Here is a 21088-nt window from a genome sequence, read left to right as displayed (position 1 = left end):
TGTGTGCTACTAAATTTTTCAGCATGGTAGCACAGTGCTACTTGGAAAAAAGCTTAGCGTCAAGCCCTGCCTACGTAGGGCTGAACGATTTATCGTTTTCTGATCGAAATCGCGATTTCAAACAGCGCGATCACGTGATCGTCAAAGCTGCGATTTTTTTCAGTGCTCCTGACTGACCTAGGATCTGTTTTCGACTATTTCACACATGCATGCCGTCTCCGTCCCATGCCATGTTTCTTAAAGGGATAGTTTAAGCTTGTTTGTAGCGGAAGCTTCTCGAAGCTCCTCTTCCTGGTCCGTCCAAATCTCGCGTGATTTGCGCCGGCGTCAGCATGCGTCAGTGCGGTTACTGCGAATCACGCGAGATTTGGACGGACCAGGAAGAGGAGCTTCGAGAAGCTTCCGCTACAAACAAGCTTAAAATATAGACTTATTTAATTTTTTTCGGGACAATTACGCAATTTGGGGCTTCAGCACAAGACGGACATTACATACGAGCAGCATGGAGGTATTTGGATGTTTTTTTGTGTTTGTTTTTTTACGAAGAGCTCCGGTGTCCCTTTGCAACCGTTATATGGACATGCACTGCTATGTCGAGACCCCCTGTAACTCAGAGAAGCCACGGAGGACTCTGACACTTCTTCCAGCCCTTAGTCAACATGAGGGTGAGTAGATAATGAGCGAAATATCATTCTAGGGTGAACTATCCCTTTAATAAATAATTTTCTAATCAATGCTTAACTTTAGTTTTCATTCTTGCATTAGAGTAATGACATTTATTTTGAATGGAATGATGTAATATCTGTTAATGTTACTGTACATTATGTATATTGCACTGAAACATGATTTGAAGAAAATCGTGAAACAAATCGAAATTGAAAAATCTGCCAGAAAAATCGCAATTAGATCTTTTCCTAAAATCGTTCAGCCCTACCCCTACGTTATATACATACATTTTTTTTCAGTCCATCAACTAGTCAGAAAAAAGACATTTATCTGGACCTAACCCTACTCACTCAGTATTCCTCCGCACAGACAGGCTCCGCAACTAGTAATTTGACCCTTTAAAAAAAAGTAACGCAATAGTTACTTATCCTGGTAATTAATTTCATTTCATTTATTTGTAACGGGACTCTGCATATTCATGAACATACAATATGTAAATATGCCAGATTTTAGCTCTAAAGCTTATTTCCATCTGCAGTCCCGCAGTTCACACTAGGGCTGTCAGTTTTTATAAAAATGAGGTTCGAACGAATATCGAATGACCCGTAATTCGTCCCCAACAAAGCATAACATGGTACAAATACCTTTTTTTTTGTTTGATGGACCATTAAATCTTTGTTGCATCCGTTAATCTCTGGTGGACACTGCCATTTTTGATCAGTGTGCGAGCCTTTTCCTCCTGTTGCTCACAAATACCATATCACAATATATACACAACACAGTAGCTTCAGTCAGGAGGAGTAACGTAGTATCTCAGTTACTTCTTGTGGAAAATAACTAGTGACTATAACTATTTATTTTTTTAAAGTAACGTGCCCAACACTGGTTTCATGTTTTGTTTTAGTTACGTCTTTAACTTTCTGCTCATCAACCGATCGACTGAGGTTCGATAGATTTGTCACCAGACTTCAGCTTAAAACCAGATTAGCCATCTCTCCGCTCTGTGTGTGTTTGTGTCTTGTGTTCTGCACATTGAGACTTTGTTTTGAGTCATTTCCTGGTGTCAAAATAAGACACAACAGTGCGTCATGAGACTCCTCATTCCTCCTCACCACACTGGTCACAGTCGGCTGGATTCCCATCAGACTGAACTGGCGGCGGCCGCAGCTTTAAACGCAGCAGCGGCGACACAAACTGTGGCCTCGGTATTTTTAACAGTCTTTGAACGCAGCACTGAGAAACGCCGACAAGCTGGTTTATTTATCTCCTTAGTGATAGTCCATGATGTAGCGAACCAGATGTGCGGCTGGTTTGTTGGTCTATTACAGATGTTCGTCCCAGCTCATATAGAACATACAGTCTGTTTATTATCATATTAACGAGCACATGGTTTGTTTACAGTACGTTTGAATTACGTCTTTGTGACTAAAGGTCGTGTCCTGATAATGAGTCAGAACTGCTGCACTAATACTTCACTGCAAATCAATTAACGCAACTCACAAATAATTGATTTTGCATCTTCGCAAACAAGGCAGCGTTTTGTTTTGATCAACTTCAAAACCTACAGGAACATACAGTGGAGTGGATCCAGTATCGCAATTAATGATGATAATAATAAAGGGATAATCACACTATTGTGATCAGGTACAGAGTCAGTGATGGAAATAACTCATATCTGGTAGTTAATTAATTAATTTAGCCTCATGGTGATTCAGTAAATACACATTCACTGCGGGTTAAGTTCGAAATGTGCGTTGTAAGTCGAGAAAAATGTTTTCAAATGATCAAATACTCAATAATCTCTAATAAACTCTTTACTGCTGAAAGACGCCTGGTGTTGACTGTTCGGCTTTTATATTTCTGTAATGATCCAGATGTTTCTGGTCCCAGCACTTCAATGACACAGAACAAATATAATAAATAGATAAAAGATAAAAATGTCTGTTACTACTGCACTACTATGTGAACACTGATACTGCAACCTTATTGTGTGTCTTGTTTTGTATCTTGTGTTGCATATGTTCCTGCCTCTGTGACACGTGGAATAAAAGTGCAGCTCTCCTCTTACAGCAACACTTTGAGAGCTTTTCTTGTTACAGAAATCAAAATATAGAATTAAAACTTTATTTTTAATCACAATTACGACACTAAAATTTAATCTCTATTTTTCAATAAACACTGTAGTTTTGTCCTGTTTTCCCCCCACTTCTTCTTCACTGTCTGTGTTTTCTCTCGGTGTTAGATAAGTCCAGAGTAAACAGTCTTCTTATGTAAACTCTCAGTACGTGATGCTGTCATGTGAACACAAGAGAGTGAAACATGATTAAGTGCCGGAGACTTAATGAACAGAGCTTTTTTTTTCTTCTTCTTCCCTATATGCCGGCCTATAAATCCATCACGCCCCTGCGACACGGCAGCAACAAAATGAGCCAATCGGCGCGCAGGACCTCGGTGACGGAGGGCTGCATATAGCTGCTGCATGGGACTGCACCATCTCACCTGCTCCCCCTTGGCTTTTGGTACGACCCTCTTGTCCTCCATGTCACACTTGTTGCCTAGCAGCATCCTCTCCACGTCCTCATTTGCATGCTGGGAAAAGATAAAGCAGAAAGAGGCGACTTAGCACAGACCAGCAGCAACAAACTTCACACTGAGAATAATGTCATTTCTGCTGTAAATTGATGATTATATAAGTTATTGATTGTTGCCGCTCTAATAAGATGACTTGTTTGGTACTGAAGAAACGATTAACATGCCAATTATTTTCTCAATTAATCAACTTATCCTTTTTATCGACAAAAAAATTTTTTTAAATGAAGAAAATGTCTGTAAAAAAACCCATATTTCTCTTCCCATAATCCAAAATGTTGTGTTTAAAAGTCTTGTTCTGATCGGCCCACAGTTTAAAACCCAAAGACGCTCAGTTTAGTATCATGTGTGAAAGAGCAGCTTCAAGTTTTCACATAAGAAGCTGAATCGGGAAAAGTTTTTTTTTTTACCATTTCTGGAAGAAAATGACTAAAATGTTTATTCAATTATAATAGTTTCCATTAATTTTCTCATTAAAATACAAAGTCTTTTAGTTTGAAAGTGTTAAACTCAAGAGATATGAGAAAACTTGGAATATAGGTCACAACGAGTTGATGTCATGTTGTTTTCAAGTGGGTTGGGCCCAAAAAGGAGGCTGATTTAGGACTGTATTGTACTTTCCAAGCAGCAGAAATCCCTGCATCTTATTCTCTGGGGTTAATAACAAGCCCACACACACACTCACTCACACACAGAGGTACAATATGAGCAAGGTCGAGTTCATAGTTAGCAGGAAATGCAAAGTGTTTCCTTTTCCTCGACCGGACTTGAGGCTCTTTTAGCAGAAAGGGTGAGAAAACGACAAGAAAGAGGTGCGCACACACACACACGCACACGCACACGCACACACACAGCTTCACAAACTAACACCTTCACACCCTGGAATAATAAAGATACATACAACAATGACTATTGATTTTAACTGCGACAGTAATTAATCTGGTTTGTTTGATCTGGACCAGATCCCAGAATATTAATGACATACATACAGATCTTAATTATAATAAAGATAATAATAAATAATAATATTAAAACGTGGCGTTAGATCGGGACTAAGACGACAGCTTTGAACACAATGGGAGGTGCGAGCGAGGGAAAGAAAACTGAAGCAGAGGCCTAATTACCCACAGAGATGCACGGACCTGTGGTGGGGGAGCAGCTCAGCGGCGAAACAAACTGACCATATGTTACAGACAGCTTGTCTGTGCTGGTAATCGCTCCGACCTGTTGGAGCCTGCAACAACGGTCGGCACAACCTTTTTTTCCCCCTTTTGGATCCATCATCAAGACTGAATGGAAATGTGAACTCTGGTCCTCACAAATCCTGTTGAACCCTCCGTCAGCGACCCACAATGCATCACAGGAAATCATCTCTGCCCGTTGCTATCAAGCTGTTTAACGCCGAGTAATACTGAGGATACTAGGATAAGTACATGTACATATGTGAATTATTATTGTCATATTTATATTTAGTCTTATTCTATTTTATCTTATTCTGTTCTTATCCTGCTTTTATTTTACCAATAATATTTTATTCATCTACGTATATCTCACTTTGTGTTGATTTTTCTTACTATTCAGGAATTTGTAACAAAGAAAGATTTCCCTACAGCGTTATATTAAGTAATTCTTAGTGTTGTCACGATACCAACATTTTGGTACCGGTATCGGTACCAACATGTTTTTCGATACTTTTCGATACTTTTCGGTACTTTTCCAAATAAAAAGAGAACACAAAAAATGTCATTATTGGCTTTATTTTAATAGAAAATCTTAGAACTATAACCTATGCATCAGTAAATAATCAGTTAATCAGTAAACAGTCACTGCTGCTGCAGGATTAAAATTCCATCTATATTAATAAACTCTTCCTAAATTAGTGGTGTGAATATCAACTTGTTTTCTTTGCATGAGGTCTGAAAACACTGCATCCTTTTTTGTTATTTTGACCAGTTGTAATTTTTGGGAGAAATTGTTATCAGTAGTTTATATAATGAAACAAACGTTCATGTTACTCAAACATGAACATGACCGGGGCCCCCCCCCCCCCCCCCCCCCCCCATCACCAACGCAATATCGTTCCGTTAATTCATCTCTGCGTAGCGCTCCTTCGCTGTGTTCACTCACTCACAGAGAGAGAGAGAGAGAGAGAGAGAGAGAGAGAGACTATGCATGCCAGTGGTGGTGCGCGGTAAAAACGAAACTTATTAACCAGCAGTGTTTGCATTAATTAACGAGTCTGTGGCGGCAGTCTCTCTCGCGCGCAGCGCGCGCACACACACACAGACACACACAACACAGGCACAGGCACATGGACAGGTGGCGCTGTAACGGTAATTTAAAAAAGCACCTTGCTTCGTTTGTGACTCGCTCACTCGCTCGCTGCGGCTCAAATTACAATGCGGCGACTTCACGGAGCGACGTCACCGCTGCCGGCGGCGCAAAATGAAAGTACCGGTCCCATCTAAGCGCAGTATGGTACCGTTTTAAATGCGTTAGTACCCCGGTACCACTCTAGTACCGGTATACCGTACAACCCTAGTAATTCTTAATCTGAATCTGAATTTTTAAAGGATCAAACAGAGGTGTTGTGTTGCTGTATTAGCAGATATCAAATGTCTCTGATAAACAGAGATAAATGGTTGTTTACACGGTGTTTAAGAGTTAAAACTGTACCAGCAGTACAACTCTACAACGGGCCAGGTGCATGTGGACATCTGGCTCCTCTGATGTGATTTAGTCACAGTCTCAGCTGCAGCTAACTGGTGTTAGCCACATTGGCCGCGTTCCCGTGAAGTATTTGTCACTCTGTCGCTTTGCCAAAGATAAAAAAAAAGAAAAAAAAAAAGATGCAAACAGCAGCGCCAACTCTTAACTCTCTGAACAAGCCTTGTGAAATCCTGTTAAGGATCTTGGACAAAGGATCGAGCAAAAAAAAACAAAAAAAAACAAAACCCACATGAAGATATGGTCACTCAGCCTGCAGAGACCGTGTGTGTGTGTGTGTGTGTGTATATATGTGTGTGTGTTGTGTTTTCGTTTTCTACCTCATCAATGTTGCGCAGCCATTTGCTGATGTTTTCGAAGCTCTTGGCGTTGGTGATGTCGTAGACCAGCATGATGCCCATGGCTCCTCTGTAGTAGGAGGTGGTGATGGTGTGGAACCGTTCCTGGCCCGCTGTGTCCCTGAACACACACAACACACACACACACAACACAAAGAGAGACACACACATTTGCCATCAGTTTCTTATTCTCCTTCTTCTTCTTCTTGTTGTATTAACTCCAGCCCAGAACCCAAACAATAAACGGTTCAGGAAACTCAGATCTTTGCTGCACTGCGGCTCAAATTGCCCATAAAGAATATGCAGCGTCTGATCGGTGCCAGGGATTAGCTCACACAGATTGTTGATATCGATCCAAAATCAAAGCATTCATCAGCTGCAAACTCGATACGGTTTGTTCAAAAACACAACAAGACAAAACATAAAGTTACACGAGCTCCACGTTATTATGGTCAATCTTTCTTTACCGGCATGTCCATCATGAGGTGGGAACTTTATCTCACTGGTTAAAACAGATGTTGACACAGTTGTCTTTCTTTCAGGACTCAGTTTGCAGTTACAAAAAGGTCATAAACCTCAGTATCCCACAACATGTTACTGCATCATGGGACATCTGCATGATTTCAAGCAGATATTGTTGGTGTGAAACGGTGTCAAATTTTCCCCACATACACTGATACTGTTGAATCAAGAACTAGCGATGACTTAATCAACAAGTGATTTCAGCTCCCATGTAAATTAGGGGTCGATACAGCACAGCATCGCCATCGATATACAGACGGCAAGTATCGATTTGAACAGACTAAGTTGATATGAGAAAAAACTGATGCTAACAAAGTTTTCATTTTGGCGACATAATTTGCAGTTGAAAAAAGTAATGAATCGCAACATATCGCAGCATATTGCAATATATAGCTAAACACCAGCCCCATATTGCAATATTTTTAATATCTAAATAATAGGGCTGCCCTCGACCAAAGATTTTCTTGGTCGACCAATAGTCATCATTTATGGTGATTTGGCGATTAGTCAACTAATCAATCAACCCGTTTATCACCAATAACCACAGCAGATGAGGTGGGCCCACGGCAGCACCCACTAATCGTTGAAAACAGCTGTGATACGTGCTTTCACGTCGGAGTCTCCAAACCAGAAATGTCTGTAACATAGGAAAACGTCGCTTTTGACAAACAAAAAAAAAAAAACTGACAGCGAGTGAGTGTCACGACTTCCTGGATCTGGCCCTTCAAATTAAAAGCCCTATAGCCTTTCATATACAGTTCAGTCATTGATTTAGAACAAAACATGGCTCCAAATATTTGTTCGTTTTCCCCTAAATAATAATATTGTATTGAGACGACAGGTACTATGGCAGGGCCTCTGGTGATTCCCACCCCTAATGTCAATGTTGGTCACCAACAGAGGCTGATAAAAGTTATAATATCACTGATAAACACCTGCACCCAACTAAACCACTGTTGTAAAGTTGAACCTGGTTAAAAAAAGAGAGTCCCTCTCACATCTGCACCTCTACTGTGACATTTTCCTGTGTGGGGGGAAACGAACATCCATCCAACACTGCTGATACAGGAAGAGGAAGAAGAGGAAGGGGAAGAGGCCCGGGAGCTCCAGCCTCACATGAGAAACTCAAACCCTTCGACTCAAACGAGGCCGTTTCACTACAATCGAGGAGAAACCGGCTAAAAGCACAATTTCACTCAAAACTACTGCGATCTGGTGAGCAGGAGCAGCAGCAGCACATCCTGGGGCGGTGAGGCAATACATGGAGATTAAATCCAGACGTTATGCACTCGGACAGGAAGAGGAGAAAATGTGATGTGGACAGAGAGAGGACGGCTAATGGACAGTATCAGGCCGAACGTTATCAAGTCTCACATCGGATCAGACTCACGGATGGATGGATGCAGACCATACATTATGAGTTTCACATGCGCCCTCGCAAATGCTTTTATTGCATTATCTCTACATTTTGTTATGCACATTGTGTACAGTTTTTATATATATACGTATATGCATGAGTCACAAAGGCTGCAGAGAAGTTATAACTCAATAAACTTGTAAAATACACTCGTGTGTCTCTGCGCTGTTTCATACTTAGTGTCAAAAGACGAGCAGGACAGTGAACAGGAGCTCGCATTCGACAACCACAACAACAACAACAATAATATGATTTTATCTCATTTCTAATATGTCCTGTGTCTGATTTTCTGTGCTTTAGAAAGGTGACAACACAAAAGAAAAACATTCACAGCTCACATCTGTCAATGTTTTCTCATGTATTATTTAGGTTTGTCCAAACAGTGAAAAGGAAACAGTCTGCAACACAGAGATATTCAGTTTACTGTCGCAGAAGGAAACATATAACACATCTGCATACAATCAGATCAGAGAAGTTAAAACTAGTTCATTTTGGGGTGTTTTAGACTTGAACAATTGTATATCTATTAAAATATTAAATCGCAATAATCACATGGAGTGTCTATAGTTAATAAAGATTAACTGCACATTTTTTATTTGGTCAAAATGCACCTTAAAAGCCAGGATAAATATATTTTTAAGTGTTTATGCAGATGTAACTTTACTAAACCCGAGTTATAAATGTTAGCACAGACGGTTTAGCTTCAGCTGTGAGCTGGTTAGTTTTCAGCAACTCATCAAACTATTTCAGGATTAAAGAACATGCATTAATCGCATGTAAAAAAAAAAAAAAAAAAAACTAAGAGATACATTGCATTAACAGGTACTTATATTACATTAACCTGCTATTATCCCATTAACTCAAACAGCTCTATTTTAAATGTGTCAGCGCTAAATAAACCTTAGAGACTCTATGTTCTGCATTTAACGTCAGCATATCTTTTTTCTTTTTTCTTCTTTTGTGCGTCTTCTCACAACAGTGGGTGTGGACATGCAGGTGTCTCGTCTTCTAGATAACACTGAGTGACTGTGATGAGTCTGGACTGAATAGACTCCTGTCTGCTCCACAGGAAACACACACACACACACACACACACACACACACCTTATCATTAAAACGCCACTGTATCAATTACACTTTTTGTGTGTCAAGTCGACCTCGCAACAGCTGACCAGCAAAACTGTGTGGGTTTTTTTAGGAGACGACGTCTGTAAAAACGTGACTAATCTGCACTATGACTGTCTGATGTTCATTCAGTGTTTCCTTGTGTGTAGTGTGTACTCACACACTCACACACTCACACTCACACACACTGCAGCTGCAATAAGCTGTAACACCAACTCTCTGACAACGTATGGGAGCTCAGTCTTTGACGCAATGATCTGAAACTTTACATTTTTGCTTTGTCTATCTGTCACAGCAATGAGAAGAAAAAAACTAAATCAGTGAACTCTGGGTAAAGATGATTTTACTTCAGTCAATGTTGGCTGGGTTTTTTCTCAATGAATAAATCATTGTTTTGTCTGTAAAATAATGAGATGTCGAGGTTTGAACTAGCAAATATCTGGCATCAAAACACAAACTGTTGCAGCTCGAACAGATAATAAAAGCCCTGTATCTCTAATCTTCTCTAATCTGTTAATCCAGGTTCAATATTGATGTAATAAAATGTTGGTAATTTGTGTTTTGCCAAAGTAAAAGATCAACTAAAGTAAGTTAAAGTTCTGGGTAAAGGACCAGCTGTTGTGCAGTGAAAGGACGGACGACCCTGCAGCAGCGGCAGCAGCAGCAGCAGCTCTCCTGACGGACCCATGACCATTTCCTGTTCTGACATATTTCTGGGGCTTGGGGGAGGTATGTCAAACAGATGTTTCACCATGATGTAACAAGGCGCAGGCAGAAGAAGCTTTTTTTCTTCTTTTTTTTCCTAAAGTGAAGAGTTTCCTGTTGGAAACATGTCCCCATGCATCTGCTGTGCTCTTCTTCTGCAAGCTATGTGCTAGGTTGTATGCCTATAGAACTATTTTAATGACATATGCACTTCTAAATCATAATATTTTAGTGATATACCATGTCATTTGGATACAGGATGTAATGTTTTGTTGTTTTGCTACAGGCTGGCAGTTGAAAACTAGTAGCTACTTCACTCATACTGGCACATTTACAGTAATGTGAATTAATGTGCACTGTTCCTGTGAAAATAAACACATTAAAAAAGTAAAAGTTAAGTATTTTTCAGCTACAGAAAACACACAAGAGACTGCACTGACTCACCAGATCTGTAGTTTGATCTTCTTTCCTTGTAATTCAACAGTTTTGATCTTGAAGTCTATTCCTGTGGAAGAAAAAACAAACACATCAGCATATGCAAAGAATATAAATCTTAAAAAAGAGGCATAAGTTACAAGCAATGGATCGATGGAGGGGCTACAAATAAAGACTTTTAAACCTAGTAGGGAAAGAAAAATGGAGACTTCAACAATAGAGAATGAGAGAGAAGTAAAGGAAAGAGAGCGAGGAGGAATGGGAAATGGAAAGTGAGTGACAATTGTTTCCAAACGGAGAGGGGGGGGGGGACAATAACATTATCTCTTCCTGATTCTGCACCGTCATGGCCAGACCTTGAGCCAATCAGCAGACAGCTGTGGGATCAGCAGCTGGCTCACAATAAGCACATACACACACATACATATCCACACACACACATATATATAAACAAAACCAGGTTACTGAGTGAAATCAGGTTAAGGCAGGAAAACTGAGAATGTGTTTGTGTTCAGCACAATAACGTCACGACTGTTAAAAAAAAAAAAAACCTGAGCTCCGACGCAGCTGGTGGAGAAACCTGATCGTATATTTTAAGTGTGTTAGTGAAATGTGATGGTGAAGCCTTAAAGAGTTTAGTGGTGCAGTGAGGGGGCACAGTTTGTCTTTGATTTTTTTTTTTTTTACAAATAACCAACTCTTCAGCAGTGGAAACTTGTGCAGGATTATTTTTCAGTTTCCGTACTCGTTGGATTTTGGATTTAATTATTTTGGATACAAAGACACAGAGCTACGTGTGCTGATGTTTCCCTTTCATCCAGGAGCTTTTTATTACCTCCAGGTTTTTCTTGGCCTCCTGTCTTTTCTTTTTCTTCTGAACTCGTTTTGTGTTTTTTTACATCTGCACTGCTACAACTTCAGATCTGGAATAGAAACTACGGACCATCGCTGAACCTACGTGGTGGTGGTGGTGGTGGTGGTTACCTCGACTCACCTGAACACATGAGAAATTTCAGATTTCTGTCATGGCACAACTATAATTTACCGAAGAAGCGAAACCGTAAAAAAGCATTTCAGGGCCGAATCTGCTCGATTTATCTGCGCGTTGACAGGAAAAATGCAAAACCTTTGCTGGTTCCAGCTTCTCAAATATGAAGATTTTCTGCCTTTAACCACTTTAAACCGAACATCTTCTGGTTACAAAAATATGTGCATACGGACTTCTTGTGAGGACGAAACAAAACAAAACATTTAAAGGCTTCATCTTGATATCTAGAAACTTGTGATGGCAGTTTTTTAATTTATTTGACAAATGAATGCAGCTCTAAAAACATAAAGAAAGATAAAGACGGTGTGACAGGATAGAAAGTTATGTTGCGGCTGCAGAAAGTTATTGGTCTTTTAGTCAATAAAACGCTGCCAACAATGAAAAATGCTCTTTATAAGTTCAAAGGTGACATTTTTCTAAATTGCTTTTAACCCTAAGATATCAAATGTACAATCTCCAGAGACAAAGACGAGCATCGTTCGTTATCCTGACCGATTCAACTCTGAATCTTCATGGTTTAGCAACATTTTGGTAAAATAAACAGAGTAATCATCTTTGTCAAAACTTTGGAAAACACCCGAGGGAGCAGTGAATCATCTCATTTTTCACTTTTGGCCCACAAAAGCAAAGAAAAAAAAAAAGAAAAGCAGTGTCTCTCTGTTAAACACTGAGCTGTCAGTTCTGCTCTGGTCACACAAAAATTGTGGTTAGTTAAAAAAGACCAAGAAACAGCTGTGCTCTAGGTGGGGCAGGGCCATAGAATAATGAAGGAAGCGGCTGCCAAAGTATGACTAACTAAATATTATTCACACCCCAGAGAGAGGGAGGGAAACAAAGATACAGTTGGATAGAAAGAAAAAGAGACAACGGGGAGGTGAGGGCAAAATGAGATAAAGCCAAGTTTTACCTACGCTGACGTACAACAGAGAGGCATGAACACTTGGGATGACCCTGAAAAAGTTACGCGCTGAACCGGGCTCGGCGGAGATCACGTAATATTAGTGTGTTTCCTAGTGAGAAGTAAAAAACAAAGTGAATGACGCCTTCTTTCCCCCCGGTGAGCTGCACCGACAAGCTGTCACTGAAGTATGGGCATTGTGCAATCACACAACACACAGTCACAAGTGGAAAAGTATAATAATAAATAATAATAATAATAATAATAACTTCCCTTCGTACTGGGAAGTCTTGAACAGAGAGAGAGCACGGTTTGGTTCGGTTCCGTTTGGTTTATGACGGGCTTTTCCTTTTAATCCTGCAGGAAGTACGAAGTCCCACTGAAACTCTTCTTTGCCAGTTTCCAATGCAAAATTCATGATTCGTGTTGTGGAAAGATACTTCAGATTGCAACATCATGCATATTCAGCACTCTTCATATGCTCTTCTTAAACTCAACTAATGCTCTTAAACTAAAAACATTCATATCTATGAATGACTTTAGGTGTATTATAAAGAATGCAATGAAGGAGGAGGAGTGCCATTGTGTTTCTGGTGTGAACTGTGTCTTAGTATCTGAGTTTTTCCTGTTTATTATCATGTAAGGGCTGATTTTACATGGCTGCTACCTTGGCCAGGTCTCCCTTGTTCAATAGATGTCTGATCTCAATGGGATTTCCCATTTAAATGAAGGGAAATAAATACATAAAAAATATGTGCATGCATAGCCTCTAATGTACAATAGAGAGAGATAGAAAGAGAGAGGGGGGGCAGTCCGAGTAGGGGATTGGAAATGAAGTTGAGGCACAGATGAGGGGAGGGAAGAGAAGAGAAGAGAGGGTGGGGTGGTGGTGGGGGGGTTTCCAGTGGGGGTATTTTGAGAAGCAGCTGTGTATCTGTGTCTCCAAAGGTATGAGTACTGTGTCAGAGGAAGAACACACTCCTCTTTCACATGTCCTTTCTTTCCTAAAGTTCATTTCCTCTTAGATATTGTCCCCATCGCCACTTTTTTCCCCTCGCCAATACCTGAACTGATAAATAATCAGCCAATACTGAACCGATACTGAGCCGATATCAATCCAATCCAGCTGTATGCTACCGTGTTGAATGGATGTGTTGTGACTGCTGTCATTGTTGTATGGCAGGTCGGGTTTTTACAGTGGAAACCACAGAATAAAGGTGCGTTCCAGGCAACCCGTAACTCGTATTTTTCCGACCTGTTCCTATGGTTACCAGTTAGAACGTACAGTCAAACTCGTAACTTCCCACCTGTGAACTCGTGCTAGATCGATCTGCTCCCAGTTCCCAGTTCGTAACTCGTAACTTGCCTGGAACGCTACAAACTCGTAACTGGTGACTTGAAGTCGTGACTTACGGGTTAAAAAGCCTGCCTGGAACGCACCATAACTCCTACACAAACACTGTTTAGATACTAAATACTACGGTAAACAAGTCGCCCGCTCACAGTGTTCATTTTTATACTTGACAATATGTGTTACATAGACGACAACTAAGAGCTGTCCGACTCAAGTGACAGTGACTGGCTGAGCAGCATCATGAGACCATGTGTGCTCCTGATTTAAAGCAGCGAAGAACAACTGATTCATGGGAAAAATAGTCTCTTAACTGGGTGTGAAACGATGGAAGTTTATCAACATTTTACATGGTAATATAGACTCTGTACTGACAAATTCCTGGTTTTATGTTTGGTCACATCTTGAGATCATTCTTTCATCTTCTATCTGTCCATAACAAACAGATAGGAGATGGGGAAGACACTTTTCTTGTGTTTTTAAACTTGTTTTAACCTTCTTCGAGTCATTTTCCCTTCTTTTTTTTGCAACTTCAGAAGGTTTCCAACCTCAAAAAGGGACTTGTGTTATAGAATACATACCGATACATAAAAATCTATGACACTAGCCTATCAATCTAACTGTGCTTTGATCGTTTTTATATGGTACTCACTAATCATATACTAGAGTTTCAGCAGAAAACATTAGACAGAGATGAACCCACTAATCATATAAAATCACTGACTGAAGAGTAAGTTACCACACGCCAGCACAGCAAACACACACACACACACACACACACGGTGCCTTAAAAACCCAGCAGCTCTTTTACTTTCCTGGGAGAAGCTGTACGTCAACTCAACGAGAGTCTGGCAACATCTAAACACCAATTTCAGAATAATCCCACATACTTGCCTTGATAACAATAAAGGAAAACTGCAAGTCTGGATTACATGGTCTGAGATGGATTATTTCCTGCAGCTTTTTTTCCCTTTTTTTTTTTTTTTTACACTTTAACACGTTGCATGCTGCTCAGCTTTGACTAGAACAAAGATGCAGAACAAAGCCACAACGAGACAGGAGCTTGTGACTGGATGACAACTGTGCTGAAGTCTCGTCTGTACCAGGACAGGACAGGCTTATAGCGCCACTGATCTAAATACTTGTTTTTGTTTTTTAAAACTAAAAAAAAAAAAAGGTATGAACACCGCCAAGTGTGCACTTCCTAAAATCAAATGGCAGCGCAGACTGTGGTGGACAGTTTCAGTTCAAGCACCGCAATCGTCCTCGTTTCCAGTCACGTTAAATCAGGGTTTCCCCCCCCTATAGTTACTCATTAGATCATATGTAATGTAAGTTTCACAGTGACTACATTTACATCAACAGGCCTGTAATGGTTTTCTCCACCGGCTCTGTCTGTAAAGCCAATCGACTGGTGCATCAAATCCTCTCCTAATTCTTTAAAGCACATCTACGTAGAAGGTAACGTTAGAGTAGGGAAGCTCTCTAATGTAAGAGACACAAAGGACAGACATGAATAATCCTGTCTGTAATGATTTCCAAGTTATTCTGACTTGCATTAAAACAAGAGGCCGGTGTCACATCCTCGTTAACCCCAGCACCGCTGACGGAGAATAAAAAAAACGAAGGCACGCCACACACTGTAAAGGCCTTGCGAACTAAAATATACATTATTACATCCATGTTAAACAAAGGTTTTTCATGAAAGTGACAATAAATTGAATTGAATTGAAAAACCCATCTTGTGTTTTGGATAAATAAAAAAAAGAAGTATGTTTTTAATAGTGACATCCAGCTGGACTGAGTCTGACCAAGTTAATCATTCACCAGCCTGTAAACCCACATCATTCACTGGAGTGAAACAGGTGTTTTTGGAGTTTGATCTAAAATATGTAATATAAATTAGAGTAAAACAAAACCAATGACGTTAAGATTTCCTAAAGGTAAAGTAAAAAATGCAAACCTGTATTAGCAAAGGCACTGAGATATTTGCCTTCCGGTCGGACATGGCAGTGAACGCACCCCTGCAAAAGGAGTAAAGGTCACCGCCGGTCTTTTTAGCTGAAGAACCTGTCGGTCGGCTCCCCTGCATCTCAACATCACATAGGAATCTGATACGGTGGTGGGTGTCATGTAAAATAATACCCATAATCACCTCTGTTGCGTTTCATAAGTTTGACATTGACAGCACAGAAGAATATGACCGGGAGTTTGTGTGAGAAACAAGGCTTGTCTGGGTGTAATTAGACGGATCTTAACCAGGCAAAACCGAAACATAAGACACAAAAAAAACCATAAACAAATACATAAACACCTACATGTGACAGCAAGCTTTTTACAAGGGAGCAACAGTTCAAGGCTGTACCTCAACAAATCTAATCTAGCCTGGATGCCACCGGGAACACTGCAGCCCATTATGGTTGTGTGTGTGTCGTCGTTGTTGGGCATGGAGTCAGGAGGAGGACAAAACTGGGCTTTAAAGTAAAGCTCAATCAAGAGATCAAGGTTATAATAATAACGCCAGTGCGCTCGCTGCAAACAAGTCTGCTTCATGTGGTTCAGCAAAAACACGTCTAATGTTACACTATTACTCAGCAGCACTGGTCTTAAGCAACAGGAGTAAATGGAGCCTTCACTTGGGCCGTGCAGGGATTTGACATAGCTTGACACTTGACTCATGTGAGCGTGATGCTGGACGCATGCGTGGAGGCGCTGCAGAGCTGGGGAGGGGGGGGAAAAGCTGATGATGGCACCATGATGAATTGTTTATGGTTCTTCTCTGAGCAGACATGGAAAGTTACTAAGTACATTTTACTTTAGTTATTTGCATATCAATCAGAGGTACTTGTGTGTCAGCATTTTCAGGATAGGTTTCTTGGTAATTCATACGACTACTGCTCCCCTCTATTACATGGATGGATGGATGGATTAATTGGGATGTTGTTTACTCCACTACGATCATCTGATCAACTATAGTTAGCAGTTACATCATAGATTCAGACTTTAAAAACAAAACTTTAAGGCTATAAGTGGTGCTTGTTTTCTAGATGTATCCATTTGAGTTATGAAAGACATAAACTGTTGGGGAAATGAAAACTTCCCACATCACAAAGTGACATAACTTGTCTGTCAACGGTTTAAAACTTGAGTTTATTTCATTATATCATCAGCTCAGCACATGAGAGATGTGAAGCCAAACCAGGCAAAAACTTCCAACATTAATGGGTTTTTAATTTGCCCGTTAACGACAACTATTATTAAAACTGTTGCTGGGTAATTTCCTTTCAGACTGCTAATTGATTAATTAACCGATTGTTGCAGCTCTACTAAACATTAGCTCTATGCAAAGATATAATCAATTGTTCCAGATAGGGATCAGTCAGTCAGAAGTTATAACAGCCCCATGAGCAGTAACATAAAGATGCTGTCTCTCTATCAGCAGGTATGTGCATGTACTGTATATATTTATAGAGATAGGGATATATAGATACGTTGGGAGTTATACAAGTATGTATATATACGGTATGTATAAGGGAATTTGTTTTCTACCACTTGGGTCTTCGGTCGTCAAGCTGGACTCTGGATTTTTTTATTTCTCTGTCACTCGCTCAATTTGGTTTATGTAATGTAATTCAATAACTTAAAAATAAAATAAAAAATTGTTCTACAAAAGTATCTGCTTGTGTAACCATCTGTAAACTTGGATGCACCAGAGTTGGAAGCGGGAGGAGACTTCAGCAGGTTCTGTGCTGCTGTGTTCTTCTGTTCAATCCAAACTTTGTCTCAATTAAATATGGTGTAGATTTAGCTGAGGAATAATGTAAATATCAAACCACATGATTATTATCAGTAGTTGGCACTGAACACAGTAATAGTCTTGAAAATGGTCTTGCATTGGTTTGGTCTTGGTCTTGACTGCAACACTTTTCAACTGTCTGTGTGTAGTTCAGGGCTCAGCGGGGTCTTTCTGTGCTATTTATTTATTAATAATGTTTATGTTGTAAACTTTTATATTGATATCATATACAGTCATTTCACTTATTCTCTGATCTTTGCATTGTGCCTTCTCGTGTTTTATTGACTCTGTGACATTTTGATTTTGATCTTTTCTTTTTAAGCTGAGGAAGAATGTAAATATCAAGCCACATGATTTTGATCAGTACTGGCACTTACAGTAATGGGTAGGGTTAGGGTTCTTGAAAATGGTCTCGCATTGGTTTGGTCTCAGTCTTGGACTTTGTCTCGACTCAGGGCTCCAGACTAACTTTTTTTAAACTAGGATCACAGTGACCCTTAAAATTTTAGGAAGGCAAGCAGAAAATTTAGGAGTGCACGCCTTAAATCGACTTGCAAAACAAGTATTCACCTTTCCTTTTCATTTATGATCCTCACACACATTGGCCCTGCCACCTATAATGACACACACCAGATTCTTTGAGTTGCCCCTTCAACATTTCACCAGTGTTAAAAAACGGCAAAATTTCCTGGTTGTACATGCACAAGATGAACATTTTACTTGCACTGCTTTAAATTTATGAGCAAAATGTCTCCATTTAGGAGCAGTTTGGAGCCCTGCGACGCCATCAAAGTCTTGGTCTAGGTCTGGTCTTGGTATTGACTGCAACACTAGCCATTTGGATGTAAATGTCAGTCTCCAGTGCTGGTGTAACCCCGGCACGGCCCTGCACTGCTGTTAGCTGCTGTTAGCCTGGTTAGCTCAGGAGCCACTGGGTCAACAACTGTCATGATGATGACAGCAATCCCTCTACTTCCTAAACCGGTTGTACTTATACTTGCAATAGCCGACGAGCTAACCAACAATAACACCACCGGTGCTTTGCTTGTTTGTCAAGTCACAGTTCCTTGCACAAAAAAAAGGTGGTGGTGGGGGGGGGGTAAAGCTGCAGCAGCAGCAACAACTAGCTTCTGTCTATCTCCACAGCTAACTAACCCTCCTAACCCTGTGCAGGCCTGCAGAGCCGATGCATGCTGATGATAGCACAGAGCTAGCTAGCTAGCACAGCGGGCTAGCTAACCAAATATGTCCTCCTGCTGCAGGGAAGGCGAAGTCAGCTGTCAAACAAACTAGTCAAAATGTAGGATGTAGCCCCCCCACCACCACCAACCCAACCCAACCTCAACCCCAGGTGGTGGTCGTCTCCTTCTCCTTCTCCTTCTTACCTATGGTGGAGATGAAGGTTGTGTTGAAGGCGTCGTCAGAGAAGCGGAACAGCACACAGGTCTTCCCCACGCCCGAGTCTCCGATCAGCAGCAGCTTGAACAGCAAGTCGTACGTCTTCTTCGCCATTGGGAAAACAGCTTGTGTTAAGATACAAAAATAAAATAAAAAATAAACAAACAAAACAAAAAAACGAATAACCTAGCACGCCTAATGTGGAGAAGTCCGACCAATCCGCCCCTGCTCCTCTTCTCCTTCTTGATTGTTAATAACTGTTATAACAATCTGGGATTTGTTGATTAGCTTGGTGCGAGAGCTAGTCGGCTAAACACCACCCGAATAATAACCTGTCCGTTGACGTGACGCGTACGAGAAGTTTAATGTATATAAATCCTATCCCGAGCCCGACTGCTACAGCATGAGGACAGAAAGCAGAAAAAAAAATAGGATCTTCCTCCTCCTCCCGTGTGATTCCTCTTTTCCACTCTTTCTTTTCTCCCACACAGTCGGGACAAAATGGCTTCTCTCTCTCTCTCTCTCTCTCTCTCTCTCTCTTGCTTGCACTCACTCTCTCTCTCTCGCTCTTTTCAAACTAACGGCTAATTCGAATTCTCGGCACACTCCGTCATTCCAGAGCTCCGAAAAATTGCAGTTAAAAAAAAATCTCGACGGTTAAAAAAAAAAAAAAAAAAAAAAAAAGAAGTGTGTCAAATAAATTCACCGTCCGTCACCGGTCCGGGTGTGCGCGGAGCTATTTCGCTTCGTTTTCTCTCTGGAGAGATTAGCTAAAACACCACCGAAATACAGAGTAGACGACCGCCGCCGTCGCCTTCGAATGGGAGGGAGCTCAGCCGCCACCACCACCACGGCGACACCCTGGGCCCGCGGCCACGCCCTCGACTCCGCCCCCCTTCTGTCAACTTCCTGCGCTCTGATTGGCCGCCGTTGCTGTCACTCCAGGCAGAGCTCTAATGTGATTGGCTGTACTCGAGGGGGGTAAGAGGGCGGGTCTTTAGATTGGCCAGAGAGGGGGCGAAGGAAACCGCGTCCGGTGGTTCGCCATTCAGGCTCGAATTTTCATTCACCGCGCAGTGTGAGAAATGTGTCTAATGAGCCAACATGGCGGCCGGTTTCATGCGGATCTCTCTTGATAGCCGGGGTGTGTTTCGCTTTTCATGGCAAGCTGGCATTTGATGCGGTGACTATCCCAGCTGTGAGTCAGGCAAAGTGATGTCATATATAAGTACTTCTGTGCTTGTTACGGGCGTTTCCCACATCCTCTGCTTTTAAGAACTGTAAGGACAAGTATCCTCCGAAGTCTTTTAATGACTCACAGAGTAAATACATGTACACATCATTACCGTGGCGTGGAGCTGGCTGCAGGCTTCGTGTTTATCCCTACGTGTGTGCGTATGTGTGTTACTCTTTCCTTCTTCCGCCTGTCAGAGTAGTTTAACTCTCAGACACTCCTTAGGAATGCTGAGTATGCCCTGCTTTTTACTGCCAAGTACAGACTTGACACTAACTACGAGAGAAAGATATAAAGAACAAGAGGAAGAAAAGAAGTCAAAGAAAAGTAAAGCATGAACTACTACAAGTCTACAGTCAACACTGGTAAATCTGGACTTTTTATTGCATATTGTAAATACAACCAAGGGTTACTATACCTACATGAAGTATGCCTGACTTAAGTATTGCAAAAGCTAACAAAAAAAATGTATGAAGCAAGTTGGATTATCAATGGGGCAACTATATAAACCTCCAGGGCCTCAGGGTTGCTCCATATCATTTGGATCTACATAATCTGATTAATCACAAATATGTTAGACATTTGCACCACTTGAAGTACAATATTCTCCAATCTTCTACTGTGTGTCCAAATCCAGTTTAAAGACCTTTTAAGTTGTAATAGGCTACTTTGTATTTTACTATACTATCGTAGGAGTGCTTGAGGTTAGACCCAACTTTTTGTTTTAATTTCTATAGCCATGTTGGTAGCATGACCAAGAAGAGGAAAAAAGATGAAGACACCTAAACACAAACCAGCCCGTGCATAGTTAAAAACAGATGGTCACGGTGTGATACTCT

General features: G+C 40.9%; 1 protein-coding gene across 1 annotated transcript in view; it reads right to left on the bottom strand.

The window, feature by feature from the left end:
- rab10 (RAB10, member RAS oncogene family) overlaps positions 1-19636 on the bottom strand; it is a 29309-nt gene extending 9673 nt beyond the window's left edge. The window contains exons 1-4 of the mRNA XM_085771810.1: positions 19003-19636; positions 10534-10594; positions 6303-6441; positions 3166-3255 (exon numbers count right to left, since the gene is read on the bottom strand). Of these exons, the coding sequence (XP_085627936.1) occupies positions 3166-3255; positions 6303-6441; positions 10534-10594; positions 19003-19129 (417 nt within the window). The 5' untranslated portion in view covers positions 19130-19636. The remainder of the gene's footprint in view (positions 1-3165; positions 3256-6302; positions 6442-10533; positions 10595-19002) is intronic.
- Between the last annotated feature and the right edge of the window lie 1452 nt (positions 19637-21088).

The sequence above is a fragment of the Trachurus japonicus genome, chromosome 24 (genome assembly GCF_045865225.1).
Source record: "Trachurus japonicus isolate A0001 chromosome 24, Traja_1.0".
NCBI lineage: Eukaryota > Metazoa > Chordata > Actinopteri > Carangiformes > Carangidae > Trachurus > Trachurus japonicus.
Note: the sequence above shows the minus strand (reverse complement) of the source record. Positions and strands in the feature narration are given on the sequence as shown.